This window comes from Lactuca virosa, chromosome 9 (assembly GCF_052849685.1).
Source record: "Lactuca virosa cultivar CGN04683 chromosome 9, Lactuca_virosa_CGN04683_v6, whole genome shotgun sequence".
Taxonomy (NCBI): domain Eukaryota; kingdom Viridiplantae; phylum Streptophyta; class Magnoliopsida; order Asterales; family Asteraceae; genus Lactuca; species Lactuca virosa.
In genome coordinates this window covers 172,865,738-172,892,264 of record NC_136434.1, presented here as the reverse complement: position 1 = coordinate 172,892,264, position 26,527 = coordinate 172,865,738, and the positions used below count along the sequence as shown (strand labels likewise).

General features: G+C 35.9%; 1 protein-coding gene and 1 long non-coding RNA gene across 2 annotated transcripts; both read right to left on the bottom strand.

Annotated features, from left to right (window-relative positions):
- Positions 1-9,875: 9,875 nt before the first annotated feature.
- LOC145140010 (uncharacterized) lies at positions 9,876-10,924 on the bottom strand. Its single transcript, XM_079073637.1, has 4 exons — positions 10,431-10,924; positions 10,213-10,360; positions 9,988-10,125; positions 9,876-9,899 (listed from the first exon to the last, which is right to left on the bottom strand). The coding sequence occupies exons 1-4, from the start codon at positions 10,922-10,924 to the stop codon at positions 9,876-9,878; spliced, it is 804 nt and encodes a 267-aa protein (XP_078929763.1).
- A 1,615-nt stretch (positions 10,925-12,539) lies between these two features.
- LOC145135613 (uncharacterized) lies at positions 12,540-14,474 on the bottom strand. The gene is made up of 3 exons (XR_013719926.1): positions 14,062-14,474; positions 13,562-13,616; positions 12,540-12,713 (listed from the first exon to the last, which is right to left on the bottom strand). It is a non-coding gene; the product is annotated as an uncharacterized LOC145135613 (long non-coding RNA).
- Between the last annotated feature and the right edge of the window lie 12,053 nt (positions 14,475-26,527).

Below are 26,527 nucleotides of genomic sequence, written 5' to 3'. Positions count from 1 at the left end.
AATAGTTTAAGGGTTTTGCACCCTATATAATCCCCTTTATGGCCCATGACCTTCACCATCATCAGCCTCCACCTGATAAAATGTCCCTCTAGCTAACCCTAAGTGAGAAGAGTGCATCATGAGCTTATTTTTGTGTCTTGGTGTTATTCTTGAAGAAGAAGAAGGTGGTGAGAAGACTTTGGAGCTTGGAAGCAACTTAGATATGGGATTCTCTCCTTGCTAGCAACCTCCAGGAAGTAAAAAGCTCATAGCTTGATCATCTTATCTTATAGATCTAGCCATTTCTTCATTTAGGGCATTTTTGGTCCCAACTATGATGATTCTTAAGCATGGCATACTCTTAATCAAATAAGTCGTCCTTTCAGACCCAATGAGGGGGTCTTGAGTCATAAAAATGTGGTCTTGATGCTTAGTTGTTCCCCATGCATGCTTTAGAGGGTATTAAGGTGTTAAGAAGTTGAGATTTTTTGTATTAAGCACGTAATGGGCATGCAAAGTAATAAAGTTGGAAACTTTATGACTCTTAGTGGTATTTTGGCCTTGGATCTGAAATTGGGATGTGAGAGCTTAATGTATTAAGCTCTTATTGAGGAAAAAGGATTCTATGAGTACGTCGTGTGTAACCCAGTGTACGACACACGTACAGGGTCAACCGCCCGACTCCGGTCAAAGCCATAGTACGCCCAACCTAGGAGCTTAGTATGTCACGCCTACTCAGCTGAGTGGACCGAGTTGACTCGTTGACCTTGACCTTTGACTAGAGTTTTTACCAAGTTTACCTAGGAGTATTTTAGGTATTTTGAGCTGACTAATTGAGATTAGGTCCTTGGTTTTGGTTAAGTGATCGTTGACCCGATTTTCGGGGTCGAGATTCATTCAGCTTGCATTCAGACTGAGAGGTGAGTTTTCCTCAATGTACCCGTGGGTCGAAGGCACCAATGCCGGCCCACTAGATTATTTATCCTGGTCAGGATAGTGATATGATAGTTTGTAGCTATTTAGTAGATCCGTATGATTATCTGTATTTGTTGGTTCTGTGTTTATGTTTATTTGTTGCATATGTCCACATGCTGTGTTGGGTGATAGGTTTTATGCATAACAATCAAGCTTAAACTCTTAAGTGTGCATGCAACCCTAATAAAGATCTATGTTTTCACTATTGAACCTATAACTATGAACATCAAAAGAAAACCCTAAGAACACTAGGCTATTTTCAAAAATGCCAAATTAGGGTTAAGGATTACATACCTTGATTGTTATTGTAGCAAATAACAAAGAACACCTTCTTGTTGAACTCTTGGAAACAAGCACCACAATTGTCATGCCTCTAATGGGATCACACCCAAGCTAGCAAGAGGATGAATATCGAGAGAGGAAAAGGGATAACCAAATTCATCCAAGGCTTCTTGAGGGAAGGAGTACCCGAAAATGTGAAGGGCTAGGTCCTTTATATAGCTGAGGTAGCTTTGTGCCAAAGCTAGGGTTTAAGGGAGAAACCCTAATTTCCCTAACTTGGTAACCAAGCAGCCCATTCCCCTCATTCATGGGGCTTAGACGAAAACTCTTGGGCTTGTCCAAGTGATTTTCTTCCACCTCATCCAATGAGGTCCTTGGGCCTTCTTTCTTTAACTTCAAATAAATAACCAAACAGTTCCTTCACGTTTAATTAATCCAATTAATCGCAAAACTAATTCCAATTAATTTATGATAAATTATTAATTAAACAATATTATTTCTAATTAATATATTATTTTCATAATATATTAATAAATCAATTATTTCAATTTATTACTCAAATAATAAATCATTTTCTCTCCCTCCAAAATCATCATGTATAGTTGCTAGGTATGAGGTTAACCCAAAAGGATTATGCTAGTATCAATTCAAGTATATACCAATTATATTTATGGATTTAGACACCTAATCGAACAGTCTCCCACTTAGATAAGTCTAATAACTATAATTGCCAATATAACTTCTAAACTAATCAGCAAATTGTAGCTTCCAAAAGCCGTTGTCGAACTCTGACCCAGTCATTCACGTGTCCTAAGATAAGTGATCATATAATCCTCTGTTCTACAAGATATCATTCGGACATGAGACATGGAACAGAATTAATCTCATTGTCCAATACTTTGTTTCTCGATTTCTGATTTGTAATGACATAGAACTTTGTTTCCCAATTTCTTATTTGTAATGACATAGAACTTCTAGTCGAACTTCTAATAAAGTTTGACTTATATGCTTGCACCATTTACTCATCAGATCATGCACAAAAATATGTTTTATAACATCAAGTTACTGATGTGTTTACGTATCATCAATTCACAACTGACTTGTAAATCACAACTTCTATATCTCCGTTTCAAGATTATAAGATATTATCGTCTCAGAATTACTCGTGATAAATTCGATGAAATAATTCTCTGAGTGTGGGTTAATGCAATACTTAAATCTCCATTTCAAAGTACTCATGAACATTATAGCAATACCATTGCTATGTCTAAAACTCTTTAGATAATCTACAATCTAATTCATGATAGTCTTAATTCACTACTTACTTCCAAAAGTACGAACGACTGTTGAATTTTTGAATTAACGAATTATTCGGGAAGTAAAACATGAAAAATGAAACACAATAATAAAAAATTGACAAAAGGTAGTAAACAAACTCATAAATAATTCTCTATTATTTAATCACCAAAAGTCAATTACATTTGCTTTGTTACAAGTTTCAACTAACTATCTAATCACTAAAACTAATATCCTCTCTCAGACCAATGCCCCTAGCATGTTGAAAATGTTTGACCCTACTCAGACCCTGTGTGAGGGGATCTACATGATTCTCTTCTGATGATATCCTCTTCACTACGAGGTGACATTCTTCTACTCTATGTCTGATAAAATGATATTTTCTGTTGATATGTCTTGATTTGTCATGATCTATTGGTTCCTTTGTCAAGGCAATCGCTCCTTCGTTATCACAAAAAATTTCCATTGGCTCCTTAATGGATGAAATAACTCCAAGGTCTCTGATGAAGTTCTTCAACCAAATTACCTCCTTTGATGCTTCGCTCGCTGCTATGTACTCTGATTCACATGTAGAATCAGCTATTGTCTATTGTTTGGAACTTTTATAGGTTACAACTCCTCCACTTAAGGTAAATACCCAGCCAGATTGAGAACGTAAGTTGTCTCTGTCTGTTTGAAAGTTGGTGTCACTATGCCCAGTTACTCTCAAAGTATCACTGCCACCAAGTACTAGGATCCAGTCCTTAGTCCTTCACAAATACTTGAGAATATTCTTAACTGCTATCTAATGAGCTCTACCTGGATTTCCCTGATAACGACTGAACATGCTCAAAGAAAAGGCCACATCAGGGCGAGTACATGTCATAACATACATGATAAATCCAATGGCAGAAGCATATGGAACTCTATTCATTTCTGCTATCTCTACATCGGTACTTGGGCTCTGAGTCTTACTCAGTTTGGTATTACTCTGTATAGGCAGTTCTCCTTTCTTGGAATTTTCCATACTAAAACGTTTTAGTACCTTTTCCAAGTATGTACTTTGACTAAGTCCAATTAGTCTTTTACTCCTATCTCTTAAAATTCTTATTCCTAGAATATAGGCATCCTCTCCCAGATCTTTCATAGCAAAACACTTTCCAAGCCAAGACTTAACCTCTTGCAAAGTTGGAATGTCGTTTCCTATAATAATTATGTCATCGACATAAAATACCAGGAAGGTTACTATACTCCTACTAGCGTTGACATATACACAGGAGTCATCTTCACTTCTTGAGAAGCCAAATTCCTTGACCTTCTCGTCAAAGCAAAGATTCTATCTGTGAGAAGCTTGTTTCAATCCATAGATTGATTTCTCAAGCTTACTCACTCTATGGGGGAACTTTGCATCAACACAACCCTCTGGTTGACTAATGTAAACATCATCAACCAACTTCCCATTGAGGAAAGCGGTTTTGACATTCATCTGCCAAATTTCATAGTCATTAAATGTAGTTATGGCGAGCGTTATCCTAATAGATTTTATCTTAGCCATGGGTGAGAAGGTCTCATCATAGTTAACCCCTGGGGTTTGAGTAAAGCCCTTCGCAATCAGTCGAACCTTGAAATTTTGTACATTTCCATCCATGCCATTCTTCTTCTTGAAGATCCATTTGCAGCCACCTGTCTTACGACCTGATACATTATCACCTAAATTCCAAGCTTGGTTGTTATACATGGACTTGATCTCGCTGTCCATTGCCTCTTGCCATTTGCCCGCCTCAGGGCATGCGATTGTTTCCTTTTAGTTAGCTAGTTCATCCACAATTACCAGTGTACTATCACCAATAAACGTGTCACCATCTGTAGTAATATGGAAACCATAGAACTCAGGTGACATTCTAACTCTACTGGAACGCTTAAGAGGTAACGATTCGTCAATTGGTTCAACTGGGATTTCTTCCTCAGGTTGAGCCCTAACATCTTCAGATGTTCCTTCATCGTTTGACTCTTGGATTTCTTCAAGATCAATTGTACTCCCACTGTCCTCTTTGCATATGTGTTCTATCTCTAGAAAGACTCACATTCGTGCTACAAAGACCACGTTCTCACTAGGTCTGTAGAACAAATATCCAAAGGACTTTTGTGGATAGCCGATGAAAATACATCTCTCACTTCAAGGTTCATGGTTTCCGTGAGCCTCTCGTCTAACAAAAGCTTCACATCCACAAACCTTGATATGTGCTAACGAGGGAACCTTCCCTGTCCATATCTTGTGAGGTGTTTTTGCAACCTTCTTAGTTGGGACAAGATTAAGAATGTGGGTGGTAGTCTCTAAGGCATACCCCCAGAATGAAATTGGAAGAGAAGCTCAACTCATCATGGAACGAACCATGTCCACAAGGTTCGATTGTTCCTCTCAACCACACCATTAAGTTTTGGTGTCCTAGGATGTGTCAATTATGAAACTATTCCACATTCCTTGAGATAGTCATGGAACTCGATACTAAGTTACTCTCCGCCTCTATCTGATTAGAGCATCTTTATCTTCCTGCCCAATTGATTCTCGACTTCATGTTTAAACTCTTTGAACTTTTCAAAGGTTTCTTACTTATGCTTGATTAAGTAGATATAGCCATATCAGTTATATTTATCAGTAAAAGTCACATAGAATCGATTAGCATCCCTTGTGTGGATCTGAAGGGCCCACACACATCTATGTGTATGAGGTCGGACAAACCTTGACCTCTTTCACAAGAACCAGTGAAAGGTGATTTTGTCATCTTACCCAAAAAACAAGATTTGCATTCATCATCTGACCTTAGGTCAAATGATTCCAACACTCCATCCTTTTGGAGTTGGGCAATGCGTTTCTTGTTAATATGTCCAAGACGACAATGCCACAAGCATGCTTTTTCTATACCGTTAGACGAATCAATTTGAAGTACACTATTGCCTAAATTGTCTACACACATCATAGTTTCATGCACACCATCACTAGGTAAAGCTTAAAAATAAAAAATACCATTTTATAAGCACAAATAGAACCATTCTCATCATTAAAAGAATATCTAAAACCTTGTTTAAACAATGCATGAAAGGAAATAATGTTTCGTGTCATTTCTGACGAGTAACAGCAATTCAAAAAATCTAAACTAACACCATCACTAAGCACTAGACCATAAACTCCAATCTTGGTGACAGGTGAAGATCGCCTATTCCCCATGATTAAGTTTATTATACCATGATCCACATCCTCACTTCCTCTTAGCCCTTGTAAATCAGAACAAATGTGAATACCACATCCTGTATCAACGACCTAAGAACGAGAAGATGACGAGTTATTAGATAAGATAGTGTATATACATGTAGAAGTCGGATTCACTTTGTTATCTTTAATGTCTTGCAGATATTTAGGGCAACTTTATTTCCAATGGCCTTTGTCATTGCAGTAGAATCAAGTGGACTCTTTGGGGTCAGAGACAGGAGGAGCATCAGAACTGGATTTTCCTTTGGGTTCATTGCTTGATGACCCAGCTTGAGACTTTCCCTTCTAATTTTTCTTAGGAGGTCATTTCCTCCTTTTCGCTTTCCCTTGACCAATGGCTAGAACGGGAGCACTAGTAGTAGTGGAGGCAACACTTTTTCCCTTTATCCCTACTTCAACTGTTTGCAGGAGGTTGTGCAATTGAGACAATGTGATCTCATTGTTGTTCAAATGATAAGTCAAGATGAACTGATCATAACAACTTGGCAAGGAGTTCAAGACTATGTCGATAGGCAACTCCTCATCAAAGTTCACATTTAGCTTGACAAGACAGTCCACGTATCATTGCATACTTTGCACATGGTTGCTAACAGATTCTCCTTCTTTCATCTTGTTTTCTATGAGGGACTTTACCACCTCGTACTTTTCCTGACGAGCTCGCTTATGGTACTTCTCCATAAGGTCCTTGCTCACATTGTACGGCCAATAATCTGCATAATATCTCTACAATTTAGCAGTAGGCATGGATGATAAATGACAGCGAGAAGTACCATAAAATGAGATGATAAAATCACAAACTAGTAGTGTGCCGGTTAACCACACGCGCTCCACTAACTACTATAAAGTATAATGTGCAATTGCATGGGTTAGCATACAAATTCACATTTTTTCCTAAAGTAACCAAGATTTGGGATTTAAGTAAAATAATTTAGTTACTTTTTAGTCGCATTATACTTATTAATGAGAATTAATTGTCCTCTCAAACCCGTTCGGCTAACGACCCTCCACTAATTAAGGAAGCGGTGGGTGAGAGTGGACACTCATTCAACTACTATTTTGTAGGCAGTTTCCTTATGCCCCCTTATGGAATAACTTCGTGAATGAGGCGTACTAGCGGTTCGACTGGTAGCGTATCGACGGATGTATGCAATATATTTCTCTGTATTACATAAGATTTGGTGTAGATATAACCATTGATATCAACTTCATTAGGTTAGTTAAGTTGGTTGCTTCCAAGTCAAGGTTACACACAAATCAAATTCGTCTATCTTTTTAATGTCCTTGATCAAATATAGTTATGCAGATTCTTGACGATAGTGATGTCAGATATTTTCTTAGTTTTGTTACTACTATGTCTCTCAACACAGTATAATTTTTTGTTGTTAATAATGTTATGGATAGTGGTACTAATCGATTTCCCGGGGATAATCGTTCTGGAAATGGTTCTTCCGGTGCTGGAAGTAACCAAATTTGTAATTTATTACCTATGACAACCAACCATGTTCCTTCTTACAAGGAACCTATACATAGCGGTGATTCTAGGTCTAAAGGTAAGATTGTTGTTCAGGAAGACCTTACTGTTGATGTTGATGAATCTGTGAATGATGAGGCAAAACTAGTTATGTTGATTGATGATGTTAATATAGTTCCACATGGAGAGCCAGTGGAACATTTTCCGAGTTACACTGAATTTGATGGGGGTAATCATGAAGATGCAGAAGAGGAAACTGATCCCTTACCACAACCCCGAAAAGCACAATAGGAAAAGTTTCCTTATTAGTTTTCTATTCTGAAGAAACACAACCCACCCATTAGGGTATGCCTGATCCTTTACCACTGCCCGAATTAGCTAAAAAAATCATAAAGGGGCCACATCACACAACTATAATTCCCACGTTAAGTTATTCCAACTCTTAAAAAAGAAAGAAGAACTTAAGGTTAATTTAGGAAAGAAAAGTGTTAGTGAAGGTTTCCAATATAAAGTGAAACAATCTACAAAAGACAGGTTTGAAGCTGTTTGCTATATGGATAATTTTGACTAGCGGATTAGCGCAACAAAACATAATACTACTGTTTCATTTCAAATGGTTAAACTATAAGAGAAACACACTTGCTCAAACACACAACTACGTCCACATCACCGACAAGCCAATAAAAAGGTATTGGGTCACTTCCTGAATGTCATATTAGCTGATAGTACCAGTAATATGTTGCGGGGGAAACAGATACAACGAACTTTAAATGACCGTCTTTGTATACATATTTAATCTTGGTAAGCATGAAATGCTAAAATGTATGTTGTAAATCTATTAAGAGGGACCCCTGAAGAAAGCTTTCTTAGACTACCTATATATTGTTACAACTTGGAGAAGAAGAATCCAAGGATGGTTACACATATAAAGACGAGTGATGACAACAAATTTGAATACTTTTTCATGGATATAGGTTGCGTGGTAATATATTTTATATACCTACTTCTTTATATTTAATGTCCATACACATGCGTTTGTTTTAATTAGATTATTAATTACTTTATAGGTTCAAGGGTTTCAAAGATGTTTGTGTCCTATTTTTATCATTGATGGCGCACACCTTAAAGGGAAATACTTGGGCACCATGTTCCTAGCAGTAGGCATGGATGGTAATAACCAAATCCTTCCTATTGCATTTTGTGTTGGGAAAACTGAAAGTTGAGAGTCATGGATTTGGTTTTTATCAAGACTCAAAGAATATATTAGGGACATGCCATCTTTGGCTTTCATATCAGATAACGCTAATTCAATTGAAATGCCCATTCAAGCCGTGTTCCCGATTGCATATCACCGACTCTGTTGTCGCTATATGTTGATGAATATGAGAACAAATACCAGCAAGCAAGAGAGAACATAGATTTTGTTTTGGGAGGCTACAAAGGCATACCGAGAGTCTGATTTCAAAAAAAGCTTGAGTAGGCTACGACGTGCACTAAACGATGATTGTCATACATGGCTAGATAGAATCGGAAATGAGAGATGGGCAAGGTCGTGTTTCCCCGTGATTCGGTACAATATTACGACATCAAACAGTGTTCGTCAATGCATTATCAAGAGACGCAAGGAAACTACCAATAACAATGTTGATCGATTTCTTTTGAGCAACTATGCAACAAGGGTGGTGCCATCGATGTAATGTTGGAGGTAAGTGTTTCCCTATATTGTAATAGTTCAATGATAATTGTAGTGTAATTTACTGTACATAACAATGTATACGTAAATGTTTGTTATAGATGAAAGCAAAAAAGATGTTACTGAGTATGTTTAGAAGCTCATCAATAGGAGGATCAACAAATCATCTAGTTTTCGGGTATACCAGATTGATCAAAGTAGATATGAGGTGGCTTACCAAATGAAAAATGGTATAGTAAACATGGAAATTCGTTACTGCACGTGTGGGAAATGGAAATTGTTGGGTATAACTAGTACTCATGTTATGGCGGTATTCAAGGAACTGAGATATCAACATTGCAGTGCATGGGTGTCATCGTACTTCACAATGGAAACATGTCGTTCAACATATGTGAAGGTTGTGTTTCCTATGACAATTCCAGCTGAATACGAAGAACCAAATGAAGTCATGGTTGTTTTTCCACCATTGATGGATAAACGACAAGTCAGATGTCCTAAAAACCATAATGGTATCCCATCCTAAGGTGAAGGTCTGCTTCAGAAGAAATGTAGTCGTTGCCAAAGGATCGGTCATACAAGCAGAAAATGTGACACTACGTTTCCCATAGAGTTAACAAAAAGTGAATCTTCAAGTAGGACTAAGTTAAGTGGCAAAAATAATGTTCAGTCTAAGAGTAGACATACTAGTCAAAAAGGTATCCAACATTATGATACTGTTGATTTAAAAAACCCGTAGTGATGTTTGTACGGTGTCATAATATTCTACAAAATGTTGTTCAGAAGGATAAACTTGTTTTTGCTACATCTTCAAAAGACAATTGTTTTAAAACATTAACAAGGAAACCCATAAGTCAAACATTAGCGTAATATGCAGCATATATCCACTGGACACTCTCAATCCACCACCTAGCAGCACGCTCCTGCACAGTAGGTTATAACAACTCGTTGGGGGGACACTGCATAAAAAAACAATATATAAAGGTTAATCGTAAGTTATTTATGTCATATCAACTTATAAATTATAAGGTGGACTAAACTAAATACGTTAGTAACATCGAGAATACGTTGACAATCAGGTGCATGCAAACGCCTCATCATAGAGTTTGCAACTGCCTGAGGGATAACACCCAGTATAGGGGAACCAACAATACTATTGTTGGGAAATGTCTCCAAGATCCAAATCTAAAAAATTAAAATGACAAATAACTTACCAAGTTAAGAAAGTTACAATACTTGTTTAAAAACTCTTATTAAACATAATGTACATACCTTAAATGCATAAACAAATCCATGCAGAGTATATGTGTGTCTACTGCCTATTCTTGACACATTTGGGTTCAAATGGTCCTCAATCTTATCAAACACAATACACATCTGTTTGTAATTGAAATCCCATATCAATATGCCCCATGGGTGCCTATGTCAAAAAATTACACTTAATAAGTATATGTATCATTTATATATAATGTGGGTAAAAAACTGTATACCTGTTAAACTCCTGTAAATTAGAGATAAGTGTCAAACGTTTATTAGTAACTGGCTGTCTAGGGTATTTCCCCGAAAATCCTTGCTCTAGCATATACAGCAGGGAGACTCTCACCACGTCTTCATCGCTTAATCGATGAAGTAAATTATTAAACACGTTCGTAAGGTCATCCATAATCACCGAACATGAAAGCGACACAAATGGAAACACACGTTCTATGAATGCTGCAAAACCAGAACTGGGATGGAAATAATCCCCAAACCACAAGCTGGTGACCAAGCAGAATGCTTTCCTGTAAAAGCAAACCCGATAGTCGCCAACCGGAAATAGAAGCACTTCTAGGTCAACTGGATCAAAACTTGTAGCTTCCTTGCACGTAAGATAACGACATAGTAAAGGGTGACATTCGACACCTATCGACATGTTCACGTAATCACCAAAACATGATTGCCTATACATCGCCCCACAATCTGGTGGGTTTTGTAAGCGAGCCATGATTTTGTGCCCAAGTTTAGGTCTGCAGGTTGTAGTAACAACCGCTTCGTATGTTCTAGCGTGCTACAATCAAAAGAGTTATTAGTTAGGGATTTTTGTATGTATGTTTCGGAGCGGAATTAGGGTTTTTGTTTGTATTCTGGAATTAGGATTTTTGATTGTATTCCAGAATTAGGATTTTTGTATGTATATTCCGGAATCCGAAAATCAGGTACGGTATTTTGGATCATAAATTTCGGACCAAAATTCCGGACTCAGTTCTTTGTATTCCGGACATGATTTTCGGATTCCAGACTTGATTTTCGGATTCCGAACACGTTTCGGACTAGCAAAAGTTGGGGTTTTTGATAACGATGTATCAAGTAGTATAAATGTATAAGTCCATGTGATCCTATAATTGCATTAACATGATTAAAATTCATTGAAAACCCTATAATACCTATATAATTGCGTAAACTAAACATTTTTTAACGTATAATCTAAAATAAATGCATTTAATTAAAACAAATTTGAAACTTACAAATAAAAACTGCATTTCTTCACTATCGGAATATATTTTCAGTTGTAGAGGTGTCCGGAATGAGATGTCGAAGTGTAGTCCGAAACAACAGATGTCGAAGAAGTGTAGTCCGAAACGGGTTAAATAGCCTTTATAGAAGAACCACATTACCAGAATCGAAATTATCTACCCGTTTCACCGAATTTGAAATCGGGTCCGGAACAACCCATTCCGGACCAAGCGATCATTTTGCAAAAAAAAAAATTATTTAAAAAAAAGAACAACCAAAAAATTAGATTACTCGATTTCCCAACTTTAAAATACATGGACTCAAATTAGTAATTTCGTAAACTAGAAGGGTCTAAACGGAAAAATACCAAAGCTTCGCCCGAGCTATATGGCGGCACATAAAATCATGAAAACCATCAATACACAGTAGACACAGTTAATTATTCTTAAACATTTTCCCAAAGTTATAGTGGCAATTTGGTAATTCTTCTGTGACGGTTTGTCTTTCTGCACTGTATAACCTGGGTTCATACATGATTCACCCACGTCCTGCAGCCTGCACCTTTCTATCTCTAGCTTAACAATGGCGGAAGAGAAATGGGCGAAGCATTACTCGTCGAATCACCAGATACTGTTGGTTGGAGAAGGAGATTTCTCTTTTGCTCTGAGTTTGGCTATGTCTTTTGGCTCTGCTTCAAACATTGTAGCCTCTTCTCTCGATACTTATGGTATTTTATCCTTGCTACTTTCATTATCCACTGTATCGCAATTTTTGAACGGTAATCTAGGGTTTTCATAATCATTTCGAAGTGTTTCTCTGGTAGAATTAATACGCCTAGTTATATTTCTTTGTTTTGATACCGTTGCTCCCTGCTCCACCTATACTAAATAGATATTGGTGTTAAATATTCTGTTATAAATCGATAGTTAAAAGTTGATAAGATACATCAAGAACATCTCAAGTATTTAATAAAAACTCTTATAATCTTCAAAGGAGTATTTAACTAGTTATATTCAATGACTAAAATTTGTAACAATACGAATTCGAAGTACAAACAAATATCAATCTAAACTATTAAAGTTGGGAAGTCTGTTCATCTTCTTTCTACTCTTTTTTTCTTTACGTATAGATTTCCAGAAAAATTATAGTAATAAGCACATTGTGATATATATGATAGCAGCAGACCCTCCGTCCTTATTTCTTTTGTTTCTCCAATCCAGTCTTGATGCTACCTTTACAACTTGGTCCCTTAACAATCTTCATAAGTCCAAAATAGAACCCTGAACTCGTAACACAAAAGAACAAATATTAATTCTTTTGTACTATCAAAGTTACGAATGATACCTTAACAAATGTATATTTCAACATTGTGTAACACTATTTCTACATTATTTGTATCAATTTTGGGTAAAATATCGCTAAAGAATACTGGAGATGTATTTTTTTTAGCACTTTTGTGATATATGAATGCACAAATGATGGCAAATAGTTTCATGGTACATTGGTTAACTAAACGGATTTAGTATTAAACACTGTTTTTGCATTATTTTTTATGGTAAAACTAGTGTTAATGATGGAACATAATGTTATTTTGGCCACTTTTTGTGATATGGACATACATAATACATAAGTGATGCATGATGGCAAATTTCATGATAACATTTGTGTCATATAAATCCTTGATAATTATATGTTGGAAGTTTTTTTTTATCCAATTAGCCGGGATTTTAGAAACATGCAAGGAAAAACATTTATAAAATGATATATTTGTATGAAATATTGGTGAATTATAAATCCTCTAACTGTTTCATATGTTTTAAAAAAATTGATATATTTCATTTAATAGAACACCTCTAATTAATAAACTAAAGAACACAAAAAAATACTTATATTGGAAGAAATCATATGGAAAAAAATAATGCATAAATCCTCTTGTTCTTTGGAGTCATTGTTTTATATGCAAAATGATGAATAACTTATTGTTCTTGTGATTTGGGATAATTTCATCTTACTAGAATATCTTATTGAGAACTACAAGCATGCAAAAGCAAACTTGGATAAATTGGTTAACTTTGGAGCTCAACTGTTACATAAACTTGATGCAGTCAGAATGAGGAATCATCCCTACCTTCGAATGCCGAAGTTTGATCGAATTGTATTCAATTTCCCAGATTCTGGCTTTCCTGATAGAGAAAGTGATCATTGCACCATTGTGTAAGATTCTATTCTTGTTTCATTCATTTTAAAACAAGATAAAACTTCAAAAAAAAACTTACTATATTTATTGATTTTGGCTAAAATAATGTTTTGCTACCAAATAAGCCAAGAAAACTAGTTGCATAGTTGAGTGAACTATAAAGGTTACACGACCGTATTATTAAACTGTAACACTATTTGTATTCAGATGGTCGAATTGTTATTCGAATTGAGTGGATATTTGCACATGGAAGACTACTTTTCTTGGGTTATCTGCAATATAATAGTTTTAATGGTTACAAAAATAAGATAATGGTTTTTTTTAGCATAAGTAGATAAAATGTTGGGGTTTTCCTAACTTTTTCCTCAAAAAAGTACGCAAATTAGTTGTATCCAAAAGGTGAAATTCATGTAACCCACAAGACTACATACCCATACAATCTTTGGAATATCGAAGAATTGGCAACTCAATGTGGTTTAACATTGCTTGAATGTGTCGATTTCAAGTTTGAACATTATCCTGGTTACAACTACCAAAAAGGAGATGATGATAGAAATCCTGGTCTGCCATTTTCTCTGGTGAAGTGCAGTACTTTCAAATTCATGGTTTCTCCAAATGCCAAGAAATCACCTCCAGAATTTCCATTTCAAACAGAAGTGAAAAAACTACTTGCACTTATGAATCCTTTAGATTTGGCTCAATCGGCTCCTGGGTTGATTTGTGTGACTAAATCTTTAATCCCTGATCTCTCTCCTTTGCCGGAGGATGTGGAGAAACCTTCTTCTTCGGGTCTGGGTACCAGTCAGCCTCCTCATAAGTAGGGACCTTGTAGAATTTGTTTTGATGCATCTTTTGTAGTTTCTTGGGATCATGTGTGGCTATACCCTCTTTTTGAATTGCTTCATGTACCAAACTTTTGTCGTATGGAATGTATGGAATTTGTACTTCGTACTATTGTTGCCTTTATTCTTTAGTGATTTCAGAAAAGATTGAATGAATATTACATAGACGAAACAAAAAAAATAAAATTTGAGTGGCTAAATATATGAGTATAGTGATGATGGTAATGAAGTTAAAGTACAACTCTATTAATGAAAACGATGATAGAGGGTATGAGTTTCAGTTTAATTTAAGTTAAAAGAATTAAGCATTTTCAATCGATTATATTGAATTTAATGAAAATATAGATTGAAGTCCGTATTATAAGCTGTGAGTAACAAAATTTTGATGGTTCATCTCTTAAACTATAAAAATTGCACGGAATGTCTTTAGGCCATGTTTGATTGTGTATTTGATGATGATCCATGCAAAGTAAGATCACCGATTCTTACTTCCTAAAATAAAATTACTAGTTTATCCTTCTATAGTTTCTTTTTTTTTTTTTCTATTATACATAGTTAATAACATAGCTGAGAAATTACTTCATTTGAGTAGGAGCTCTCTTTTCTTTCCTCCCTATGCAGCTAGAGACAGAACCAAAAATTTTCATAAGGGGTAACATAAAATTTTCTTATTTTTCAATAAGGTGCTAAAAAGCTCGTCATGGTTTTAAGGATTGTACTCGATGTCACGCTTTAATAAAATGTTGTCTTAAGTCATATATGTATATACAAATTAATAATTGTAGAAAAATATATAAAATTATTAAATATATATAAAATTACCGCTTTAAGTCATATCATACAAATGACGTGGCTCGCCACGATTTGTAAAAGTTTGGTGTTTGACATTGCAGCCAAGTCACGATTAACGTTATTTACAACCTTACTTTTTAACCATAATTACCAATTTATTTTAACAGTGAACATTTATTGAAAAAAGAAAACTACGAACAAGAAAGCTACAAGCTGAAATATTTAGATTGAATAATATAACATAAAAAAGGTATATTCCTATTTCCTACCTTCCATCAACGATCTCATCAAGGCATAAATAAATCAAATCCAAGTGTCTTTCTTTGAACAACATTATCCCTACCTCAATAATTGAAGGAGGTTACCCAAGTGAAATAGAAAATTGACAACAATTAAAAAAGTATCTAGCAACCTGAGGAGAAGTGTAACTGAATCACAGAAACTTTGTGCAGGATTGTGGTTAGAGCTCGTTCATTTTCATCATTACCTCAAGTACAATGGGTTCATCAACCCCTATTCTTAATAAACCCTTGTCACATGTTCAAATAATGATATTTTCTAATTGGGTTTTATGATATTTCTTCATGACTTATGTTGTTGGTTTGATTATGCTTCCTAGATATCGTTTGAACACTCTAATTTTCTATCTTGTTTTTCTTGAGTTCGTATATCTATCATTAAAGTTCATCTAGAATATGTTGGGTTGGGTTGAAATTTTCAACCTAATTAATAAATAGATTGAACCCGAACCCAAGTCAGGTCAACCCATTGTCAGCTCTAGAATATATATATATATATATATATATATATATATATATATATATATATATATATATATATATATATATATTCCTTTTAACCGTGGAAACTAATTCTGGTGTCCTTATTTCTATTAAGGCTTACAAAAATTTACGCATAAATTTGATTTCTTTCTGAACATATGTACAATTCTTGAGCTAAATATTAAAGATGTCAATTTGGTATTCTAATAATAACATAAACAAGTTTCTTGGGAAAAAGTAATACAATGATTGCTCAAGATTTAGCTGTAGTTACGATTTAATCAAGTATGAATTACTAGATCAGAGTAATGTAAGAATTAAGAATACGAGATCTAAATATAATCTGGTTGGCTCGATTATGCTTTCAAGGAATACAGAGAAATCTCAGAGAGTACAAGACGAATGCAAAAGCTACCCTTTAACTCTAGTATGCATCCCATATATATAGGGATAAAGAAAGCATACAAAAAATATAAGGGACTAAGACTCTAAAGCTTCGATACAAAATGCCCTTATAATAAACTAACAAACAAACATTCGATACTAAGAATGACCTAGACAACCTTCGACATCTCACAACAACTTTCAACCTCAACATTCTCCCCCTTTGTGAGAAGTGTCGAATCTAAGTCATCAGCATCTGAGCAGCCAATTAACCACCTTGCGAATTTCAGCTTTGTCACCTTCATTGTTCTTTGCACAACTATTCATTCGAACAATAAGGTTTGTGTAATGAGGTGTGGTATATCTTTGAACATCACATGCTTGAAACAGAAACTTCATTATCTCCCCCTTCTTATTGTTTCCAACAAACACAATCCCTAAAGGCTTCAAGCATATCTCCTCATTTTCATAACTCTTCAAACTAGCCTGACTTTTTAACATCGATTGTGGCACAGTGATTTGTTTACCAATGGCCAAGGCTAATTCGACATCAGTTAAAGAAAGATATTCATAGTAATTGTCTATGAACAACTTGATATGAACAAATCTAATTAAGAAATCTTCCTTGTTGGTTAACTGAATCTTTGAGACATCTGTTCCCTTCAGAATTCTTGCTACACAGATCAGATCATGAATATTCATTAAAGGGAAGTCAGCCACCGAAAGTCGAATGCAACATTATTTGCTATGACTGCATGATATCGATAATTCTGCAACACACCCTCGAACAAAACGTCTTTGGATATGTTGAGAACTCGAACTATCTTGACCAATGACCAGATCTCCTCTTCCCTTTTTCCCAGAACTTCATGGAAACAAATCTTCATTCTCTTAAATTCTTCTTTGTCTTCAAATTTATCAGCAATTTGATATTGAGCAGCCATAAACATCATCTTGTTTATTGGAAAATCCAACTGATTGAAATCAGAATTTTCTGTGGCAAAGCTCTTCTTGGGAACTTTCTCAAAGTCATGCATTTCCCCCATTTAAGACTTGTGCTTCAATGTATTCATAGCAAAAGTGTTTTGAAGGACCATCCTTGTCAAGACCTGGAGGGTCATTAGCCCTTTGTCGAAGAATGCTTTGAATTTGCCTATACTTTTCCATCTCTTTTTCTACAGCAGCTTTTTTTTCTTCGGCAGTGGGTTCAGTAGAAATGCCTTTCCCTTTGTTTTTGATCTATTCTGTCGACGGAGGTGGCTTTGACGAACATAAACCTCCAACTCCAGAACCAATCACAACCCCTTTAGTTAATGGTCTTGTTGTTGTTGTTGTTGAAGTAACTGTAGATGAAATCTTTGGTAACGAAGTATGAAGTTGAGTAGTTATGAATTTCCCAACAACTTTTGCATCATCATCACCTTTTGAAGATCCACTTCCTCCGATATTGGAGTTCGAACCCATACCAATGCCAACACTTATTCCTTCTCCCCTTGCACCCCTGTGTGAACAGGTGGGGCATCCGTTGGCATCAGAGTAGCCAGTTTCACAAGTGGAGCTAATTCATTGTGAATAACATATTCCAACAAGCGAAACTTTTGGTTTAAAAGTTTCAGGAGTAAGTAATGTTGTGGATTCGGAACAAGTCTTCGAAACTAAGTCTTTGAGATTATTCAACAGCTCTTCAACTTTTCCAAAACTCTGAACATCAAGTTCAACCTTCTTATCAATCTTCGGAAGTAAATAATGATACCACTTGACCACATTCGTTACAACATCAACTATAATGTTGACCTTGGTATGAAGAGAAGAATAATCATGAGAAATGGCTGCAACTTCCTTCGCCATATCAACCCGTAATTCTTCAATCTTCAGGTTGACATCTTCTCGAACCTTTTTTACATCTTGAACAAATAAAAGATGTCTTTCTCTTGCCACAGATTTCAACTCCTTAAGCTCATTATTGAAATTCGAAGATTGAGCCTTTACACGATTCTCATTATTCCGGTCCAGTATCTCCAACTCATTTCGCAAACGAAGCTCTTGAGCCTTGAGCATAACATCGACTTCAATTTCGGATATCGAATGACGACCCCCTGCATCTGCCTGAAGTTGTAACAACGAATTAAGTTTCCTGTTGAGAATCTCAAACTGTTTACCAAACATTAACATATGATCTGGTATATTTTCTTCTTCTGGATCGAACTCAATATCAGCAAATGTGCCTATAAATTCACCATCTTCAGTGGTGTCATCGTCATGAAATGTTTTAGGTTCTTCAGTGGATAGTGATGGGAATAAAGAAGTGATGGGTTGTTGTATGATGTTTTCAAAAGTTGGTGATTGTGTGGATTGAGGTAAGGTTGTTGAAATAGGAATATGGAATTGTGGTAGTGAAACAGTGGTATCAACAACAGATGTTTCGAAAAATGAGGAAATAACAAGAGTAGGATTACCTTGGGCTTCATTGTTCGACACTCCTTCACCCATGTTGACATTTTTGTCCATATGAGATATGTTCGTAGGAATGCCTGAAGTTCGAACCTCCTCAAAAACTGATTCGTCATTCGAAACTCCGGGTGGTGTGACAACAGTCTTCTCAGGAGTGGATACTTTCGGATCATCACCTTGATTAATGGTTGTGTCCACATTAGATGTTTTCACAGAGCCATCAAGACATCCAGTCGCCTCGACATTCGACTTGATTGGAGAGCCCCTCGTTGGTGATGGAACACTCATATTATCATCACGAAGTGGCGATTCTGGTACTACTTCGTCGTCCATTGAATCTTCAACCACCGTTCTCTTGTTTTTCTTAGAAATCCATTTGGCCATATCTTCAACTCTTCGCTTTTTAGATGTCGGAGACATAAGAGTCGAAATTTCACGAATAACAACACCTTTTCAATTGATATGTGGCTTGCGAGTGATATTGGACACACCTTTAGGAGAAAAACTATTGGACCTCTCTGGTGAATGATGTGGCCTATGAGCCATTTTCTTCAAACGTTTCAAGACACCAGATTTCGAAGGCATGACCTCCTTGACAGGTGTAGAAGATTCTTCAACAATTGACTTAGTTAATTTCTTTGGAGGTTTATAAGACTTGACAAATTTCTTTGGAGTAGCCTTTATAACTTTCTCCATTGGCTCAGGACTGGGTTTCGAAGGACTACCTTTAACCTCTTTCTTTGACTCTTTTCTCTTTTTCGACGGACCACCAGTGCTCTTTGGTAATAAAACACCAGTTTCAATAGAAGAATTGATTGTTGTCAAGTATGCCACCAAAATTGGATTTGAAGGATCAACCTTGCGAAGCATACCATCCGGAATGTGTGCAACCATCAGAAACATATTCGGATCATCATCTACAGTCTTAGGATAGTGATACATGGAAAAGTCAGTTGTCTGTTCATCTTCAGTGACTGCAATACCTTCCTTTTCATAAGCGTATTGTAAGATCAGGCTCCAATAATGAGCACACAAAATCCCATTCACCACATTTGTGTTTCCAATACTTTTCACAAACTCTTCCCACAACTGAGTTGCATAATCAACAGGTAAATCATAGTAGATGCCTGCCACCAAGGCATATATTTCCAATTTTTCCTTATCTAAGCCAACACTTCGACCCGTCAAGCATCGAAGATAAATACCAAATAGAAAATTCCATATACAAGGCGACCAAGATTTCTTGAAGTCACTTATCATTGTGAGAATCGGTTGATATACCATCTCATTGAACATGAAGTACATGTTCATTCGATACCTCATAGAAAGGTTTGACATTAGGGATATTCAAGATCTGAGCAAATGGATTTTTGGTTAGTTTAAACTTATTGTCATTGATCAACTGGAAGGTAACCACTTTGATCGTCTTGTTATACACCGCAGTTGAACCAGTAAGAGATAACCATGTCAATGGCACAGAAAAAGAAGAGAACATTGCCGTTGACAAAACAGAATTTTGAAAAGCAACGATTAGTATCTGCAAAGCTTCAGGGTACTGAGTAACATCAGGTTGGACTCGAAAATTAGTGCTTTTAATCTTCATAATTGGTTGAGAAGTAATGTCATCAGCTGTCTGAGATGGATCAACATTAGCATGTGTGGCCGCCATTGTTAGGGTTTGAACAGGTTGAAGAAAACAGAGTGTAGAAGGATAATTTAATTTGGGGATATTTTGATTGTGTAAAGTTGGAATGAAATCCCTAAAACCCTTTTTAAACATAAGGCCCAATTTGAATTTGAAGCGGTTAGCATTAATTGTTTGCCACGTGTCACCATGAAAACCGGACCTGTAGCCGTAAAGTTAGCCACGTCTGAAAAGTGATGATCACTTTTTCCTTGAAAACCTCAAAGTAACCAGAACGTCATATCAATCAGTCTTTTCGCATGTCCCAATGGGATAAGAACCGTCAATAAACCTTCGGCATGGAGGCAAGGCTCTTTCACTTTTGGGTTGAAAAGCGAAGTCATACGCCAGACTTTTCGAAATCATCAGCATGAGTTGGTATTACTCAGAACCTCAAGGATTTCGGTGTGTACTGATGTGTGTCAAAAATTGGGATAACATCATGATAAAAAAATTTAGATTTGTGATGTCAATGAAAAAATCAACATAAAGCAATAAGATCCCAGGCAAAGATCACTTCGTTCAACATCAAGAAAGATGTCAAACAACTTGTGTGGTTTCCCGTGAATTACAATCGAATACTCATAGAGGAGTATCGAAGGACATCTTTTGAAAAGCTTCATGGGTAGGCTAAAATTTTGTTACATATCACAATTCAAAATAATTATGAGTAAATGTACGCAAAATTACTTGTTTGACCAGTGTAGTCAGTGACAAGTACACTTTGAAAAATATATCAAGTAACGAAGAATCAAATTGATATCCAAACAGAAATCATATTTCTTAAAAAAATTAAATCCTAGATTTTGTTGGGTAAAAATATCGTGGGTGTCGAACATTTTAGCAAAACCACTCAAAAGAAAAGAATATGATTTTGAATATCGAAGGTACAGAAACAAATGTTTCGTTACAGTCTTGAAATGAAAGTTCACCGTCAATTCCTTATTAGTTTCGAAATTGTGGGTTTCACCTTCATCACGGTCTCATGAATCTAGATCATAAACACATACGTTTTACATACCTATAACATGGTTGGTTTGTACCAGAGATGTCTTGGGTGTGTGTCTTTGTGTGTGATCGTGTAAGAATATTTGATGAAAAATATTGGTTATAGAATCGAAAGTGCCTCTGATATAAATGGACCAAGCAGGAAACGCTTAACTCATGTGAGAAGAGTAAGGTAGCTCAGAGACTAATGTGAATATAGCCTAATTGGGAAGGAATGCTCGTGATGAGAAATCCATTAAGGTTTCGAAACACATTGAGTCATGGAGGCTTGAGTCGACATGTTGCAGCATGCTTCTAGGGACATCTAACTAGTAGAAATTTTCGAATATATACCTTCCCTAGAGCTGCAAAACATGAACCACTAAAAATCTTTGTGAGAAAGCTGCAGAATCATGTTAACCAAACATAATAGAGAAAAAAAATATTTTTGGCTTTTTGATTTTTGAATTAAAATAACAAAAATAAGAAAATCTTTTTGAGATTTTTGATTTTTGAATGAAAAATGACAAAAATAAGAAAATATTTTTGATATATTTAATTTTGAATGAAAAAACAAAAATAAGAATGAAAAATGTACCAGACTCGCCAAGTGTAAAGTGTCAACATAAGGAAAGTATCAAACTTACTGGAGGAATGAAGTAACGAAGCTTGTGTTAAATCGTTCAGAGGAATGTCGAAAGTGAAGCATGTCGAAGCGATGACTGTGAACAGTAACCTCTGAATGGATCATCAAGAATTCTACATCTCTTGACATTATGACGAATTCATACCAGGAACAACATTCAAATCTAACATACCTAAGCTCGAGAAAATTCGAAGAAAACTCTTTTCATCTAATGGTTTTGTAAAGATATCAGCAAGCTGATCTGTTTTCTTTACAAAGTGAACTTCTATATTGCCATCTTCAACATGCTCTTTGATAAAGTGATAATGAAGTGCAATGTGTTTGGTCTTCGAATGTTGCACAGGGTTATGGCCGATGCGAATAGCACTTTGTGAGTCACAATACAGCAAAATTTTCTTCATGTTGATTGCATAATCATGCTGTTGACTTTGAATCCAAATGATTTGAGAAGTGCAAGCTGTAGCAGCAACATATTTTGCTTCTGTTGTGGAAATAGAAACACATGTTTGTTTCTTTGATTGCCAGTTCACAAGCTTCCTATCCAAAAGTTGACATCCGCCACTTGTGCTTTTTCGATCAAGTTGAGAACCACCCAAGTCAGCATCCGAAAATGCTTGAATGAAAAACCCTGTTTTCGAAGGATACCACAATCCTAAAGAAATTGTGCCTTTGAGATAGCAAAATATGTTCTTGACAGCTGTGAGATGAGGTTCCCTGGGATTCGATTGGTACCTAGCACAATTGCAAACGGCAAATATTATATCTGGTCGACTAGCTGTTAGATATAATAATGAGCCAATCATGCTTCGGTATAATGTGAGATCGACAACCGACTTATCCAACGAAGGACTAAGTCTAGTTCCAACTGCCATCGGTACTCGCAACTTTGTACTATTCGTCATTCCAAACTTTTCTAGCAGATTTCGAGAGTATTTCTCTTGATTGATAAAGATTCCTTCTCTGCTTTGACGAATGTTTAATCCCAGAAAATTGTTGATTTTCCCCATCATGCTCATCTCAAATTGACTTTTCATCAGATTCTCAAATTCACTTGATAAAGCAGGGTCAGTAGAGCCAAAAATAATATCATCAACATAAATTTGAACAAGCATGAGATGATTCGCAACTTTCTTTCGAAATAGAGTGGGATCAACTGATCCCTGTTTAAATTTTTATTGCTTTAAGAATGTGGTAAGAGTGGCATACCAGGCTCTTGGAGCTTGTTTTAATCCATAAATAGCCTTATCTAAAATGTAACAATGATCAGGGAATTCCTCATTAATAAAACCTGGAGGTTGCTCGACATACACCGTTTCTTCGAGTTCACCGTGTAGAAATGCACACTTGACATCCATCTGATAGACATCGAAATCCTTGTGTGCTGCATAGGCTAAAAATATTCCAACAGCCTCGAGTCTTGCGACATGGGAGAAGGTTTCCTCATAATCCATACCCTCTTATTGCGAATAACCTTTAACAACTAGCCTAGCTTTGTTTCGAACAACATTACCATCTTTATCAGTTTTATTTTTTAAAATCCATTTTAAACCCACGATTGAAACATCATTTGGTTTTGGAATCAGTCTCCAGACTTTGTTTCTTTCAAATTTAGCAAGCTCAGATTGCATAGAAATAACCCAATCAGGATGTTCCATAGCAGACTTGACTGATTTTGGTTCGATTTTGGAAATGAAAACATTGAACATGCAAAATTCTTGATGAACATTAGGTACCTCATTCTTTGCACGAAGTTGAGCTCTTGTTAGTACTCCATCATGAGGATCACCAAGAACTTGTTCTTTTGGATGAATTCTAGTCCATTTATCTATCGGAGGAAATGCAGGATCAAAGTTCAAAGGTGCATATTCGAACATTTCTTCAGTTTCTAATCCGTCACCTGCATTTGATATATTATTAGAAATATCATGAAAGATATCAGTGCGAACATTCGAAGTATTTGGTAAGGATCCATTTTCCTCCCCCTCAACAATTGGATCGTTATTAGGATGCTCCCCCTCAACAATTGGATCGTTATTAGGATGCTCCCCCTAGATATTAACATCCATTTGATGTTGTGCCCCTTCAAAAGTATGCTCCCCTTCAACACTACTATTCGAACTCATGTCCTCCCCCTCCACTTGAGCATTGGGTATCACTTGTACACTTTCGTTTTTTATTGGAGAATTTATTGACGAGTTCATATCTACAACATCTTGTGTGATAGTCGAATCATCAGTATGCTTCGATGATTCACGTATTTGATTATCAACAACATGAACTTCTGCATCAATTACCCTGTCAGGAACACCAAAAATTAAATCATAATCAAAATCTAACAAATTCCCACTAAGAGATTCATCAGCTGGCTCATTAATGATTGGTTTTTGTTCGAAGCATTTTCGATTCTTTTAACAAAATAATCATCAAAGGTAAGATTGAAAGTTTCTTCGATTTTCCTAGTTCGTTTATTTAACACCCTGTATGCAACCGAATTATGAGAATATCCCAAGAATATCCCTTCATCAGCTTTTGACTGAAATTTCGTAAGGTTATCCTTAAGATTCATAATGAAGCACCTGCAACCAAAAAAATGGAAAAATTTAACATTTGGTTTCCTATTGTTAATGATTTCATATGGGGTGATATTAAATCGACGATGAATGAAAGATCGGTTTTGAGTAAAACAAGCTGTCGAAATGGCTTCAGCCCAAAGATATTGTGGAAGATTCGCATAAGTAAGCATTGTTATAGCTGCTTCACAAAGAGACCTGTTCCTCCTTTCGACAACACCATTTTGTTGAGGTGTGTAAGGAGAAGAAAAATCATGCGAAATTCCTTTGTCAGTTAGGAACGCATCAAGAACATTGTTCTTGAACTCTGAGCCATTGTCACTCTTGATCTTACGAACCTTTTTCTTCAAATTCACTTCTATGTGCTTGATAAAGTCAATCATTTCTTGAGCTGTTTCTGAATTTAAACGAATAAAATACACCCACATGAACCTGGAAAAATCATCAATAATAACCAAAATGTACCTCTTTTTGTTGAGAGTTTCAACCGTCGAAGGACCACAAAGGTCAATATGAAGTAGTTCCAAAGGTTCAACAATCTTCGAATCAATAACAATTGGATGTCCTTGTCTATGTTGTTTCCCTTGTTCGCAAGTTGCACACAAGGTATCATTGTCAAATTTTAATAGTGGCAAACCACAAACAAGATCTTTTACCACAAATTTATTCAGATTCTTGAAATTCAAGTGAGAAAGTCTTCGATGCCATAGCCAACATATGTCTGATGAAGCTTTTGAAAGTAAGCAAACCGAGGGAACACCAACAATGGGTTTGATGTCAAGGGTAAACATATATCCTTTTCTCTTGTATTTGAGCAATACTTCTTTGGTGTTAATGTTCGAAATCACACTTCCTTCTTCATTAAAAACAACCTGATTGCCAGTGCCCACAACAAGTTACGAAACACTTATCAAATTATGTTGAAGACCTCTGACATATGCTACCCTGTTGTTGTTGGGTTTTGAGCATTTTAACACTCCTAAGGTGTACATGCAACCCTAATAACCTTGGATCTATGTTTTCTCTAAAATACATGCAAATAAGAATTTCCAAGGTCTACATCCTAACTAGCATAGCATGGAAAACTAGAATCATAATATACTAGAAGAATGACATACCTTTTGACAGTGATTGATTGCTTGGAGTTTGAGAGCCTAGCACCAATAGTGTGAATGCCTCAAATGGAATCACAAATCACCACAAACTTTGGAAAACTCTTGAGAGAATAATGCACACTCTTGAAATTGACCATCACTCTTGTTCACACAAAACTAGTGCCATTTCAAGCATCATAAGCTCCTTTATATAGTGTGGAGGATTAGGGTTACATCCATGTAAACCCTAATACCCATGACTCTTCCTTTCCAAGGATCCATGGTTTAAAAGCTCCATGGACTATCCATGGACTCCCATGCATGCCAAGCCCATTCCAAATGAGTATTAGCCCACACTACATAAAATACAAGAGCCCATATTTAATTAGTCACCTTTTTTATCACCAAATTAATTCTAAATTAATTTATGATCAACACTAATTAAATAATATGATTTCATATTAATATATTATAACTTATAATATATTAATAAATCATGAACATACTATTCTCAAAAGATTATCCATACAAATTGTTCGGGTGAAGTGCAACCCAAATGGACCATGCCAGGTCGGGTCAAGTGCAACTCAAATAATGTTATGGACTTAGACACCATATCCAACAGTCTCCCACTTGGATAAGTCTAATAACATATTTGCAGATAT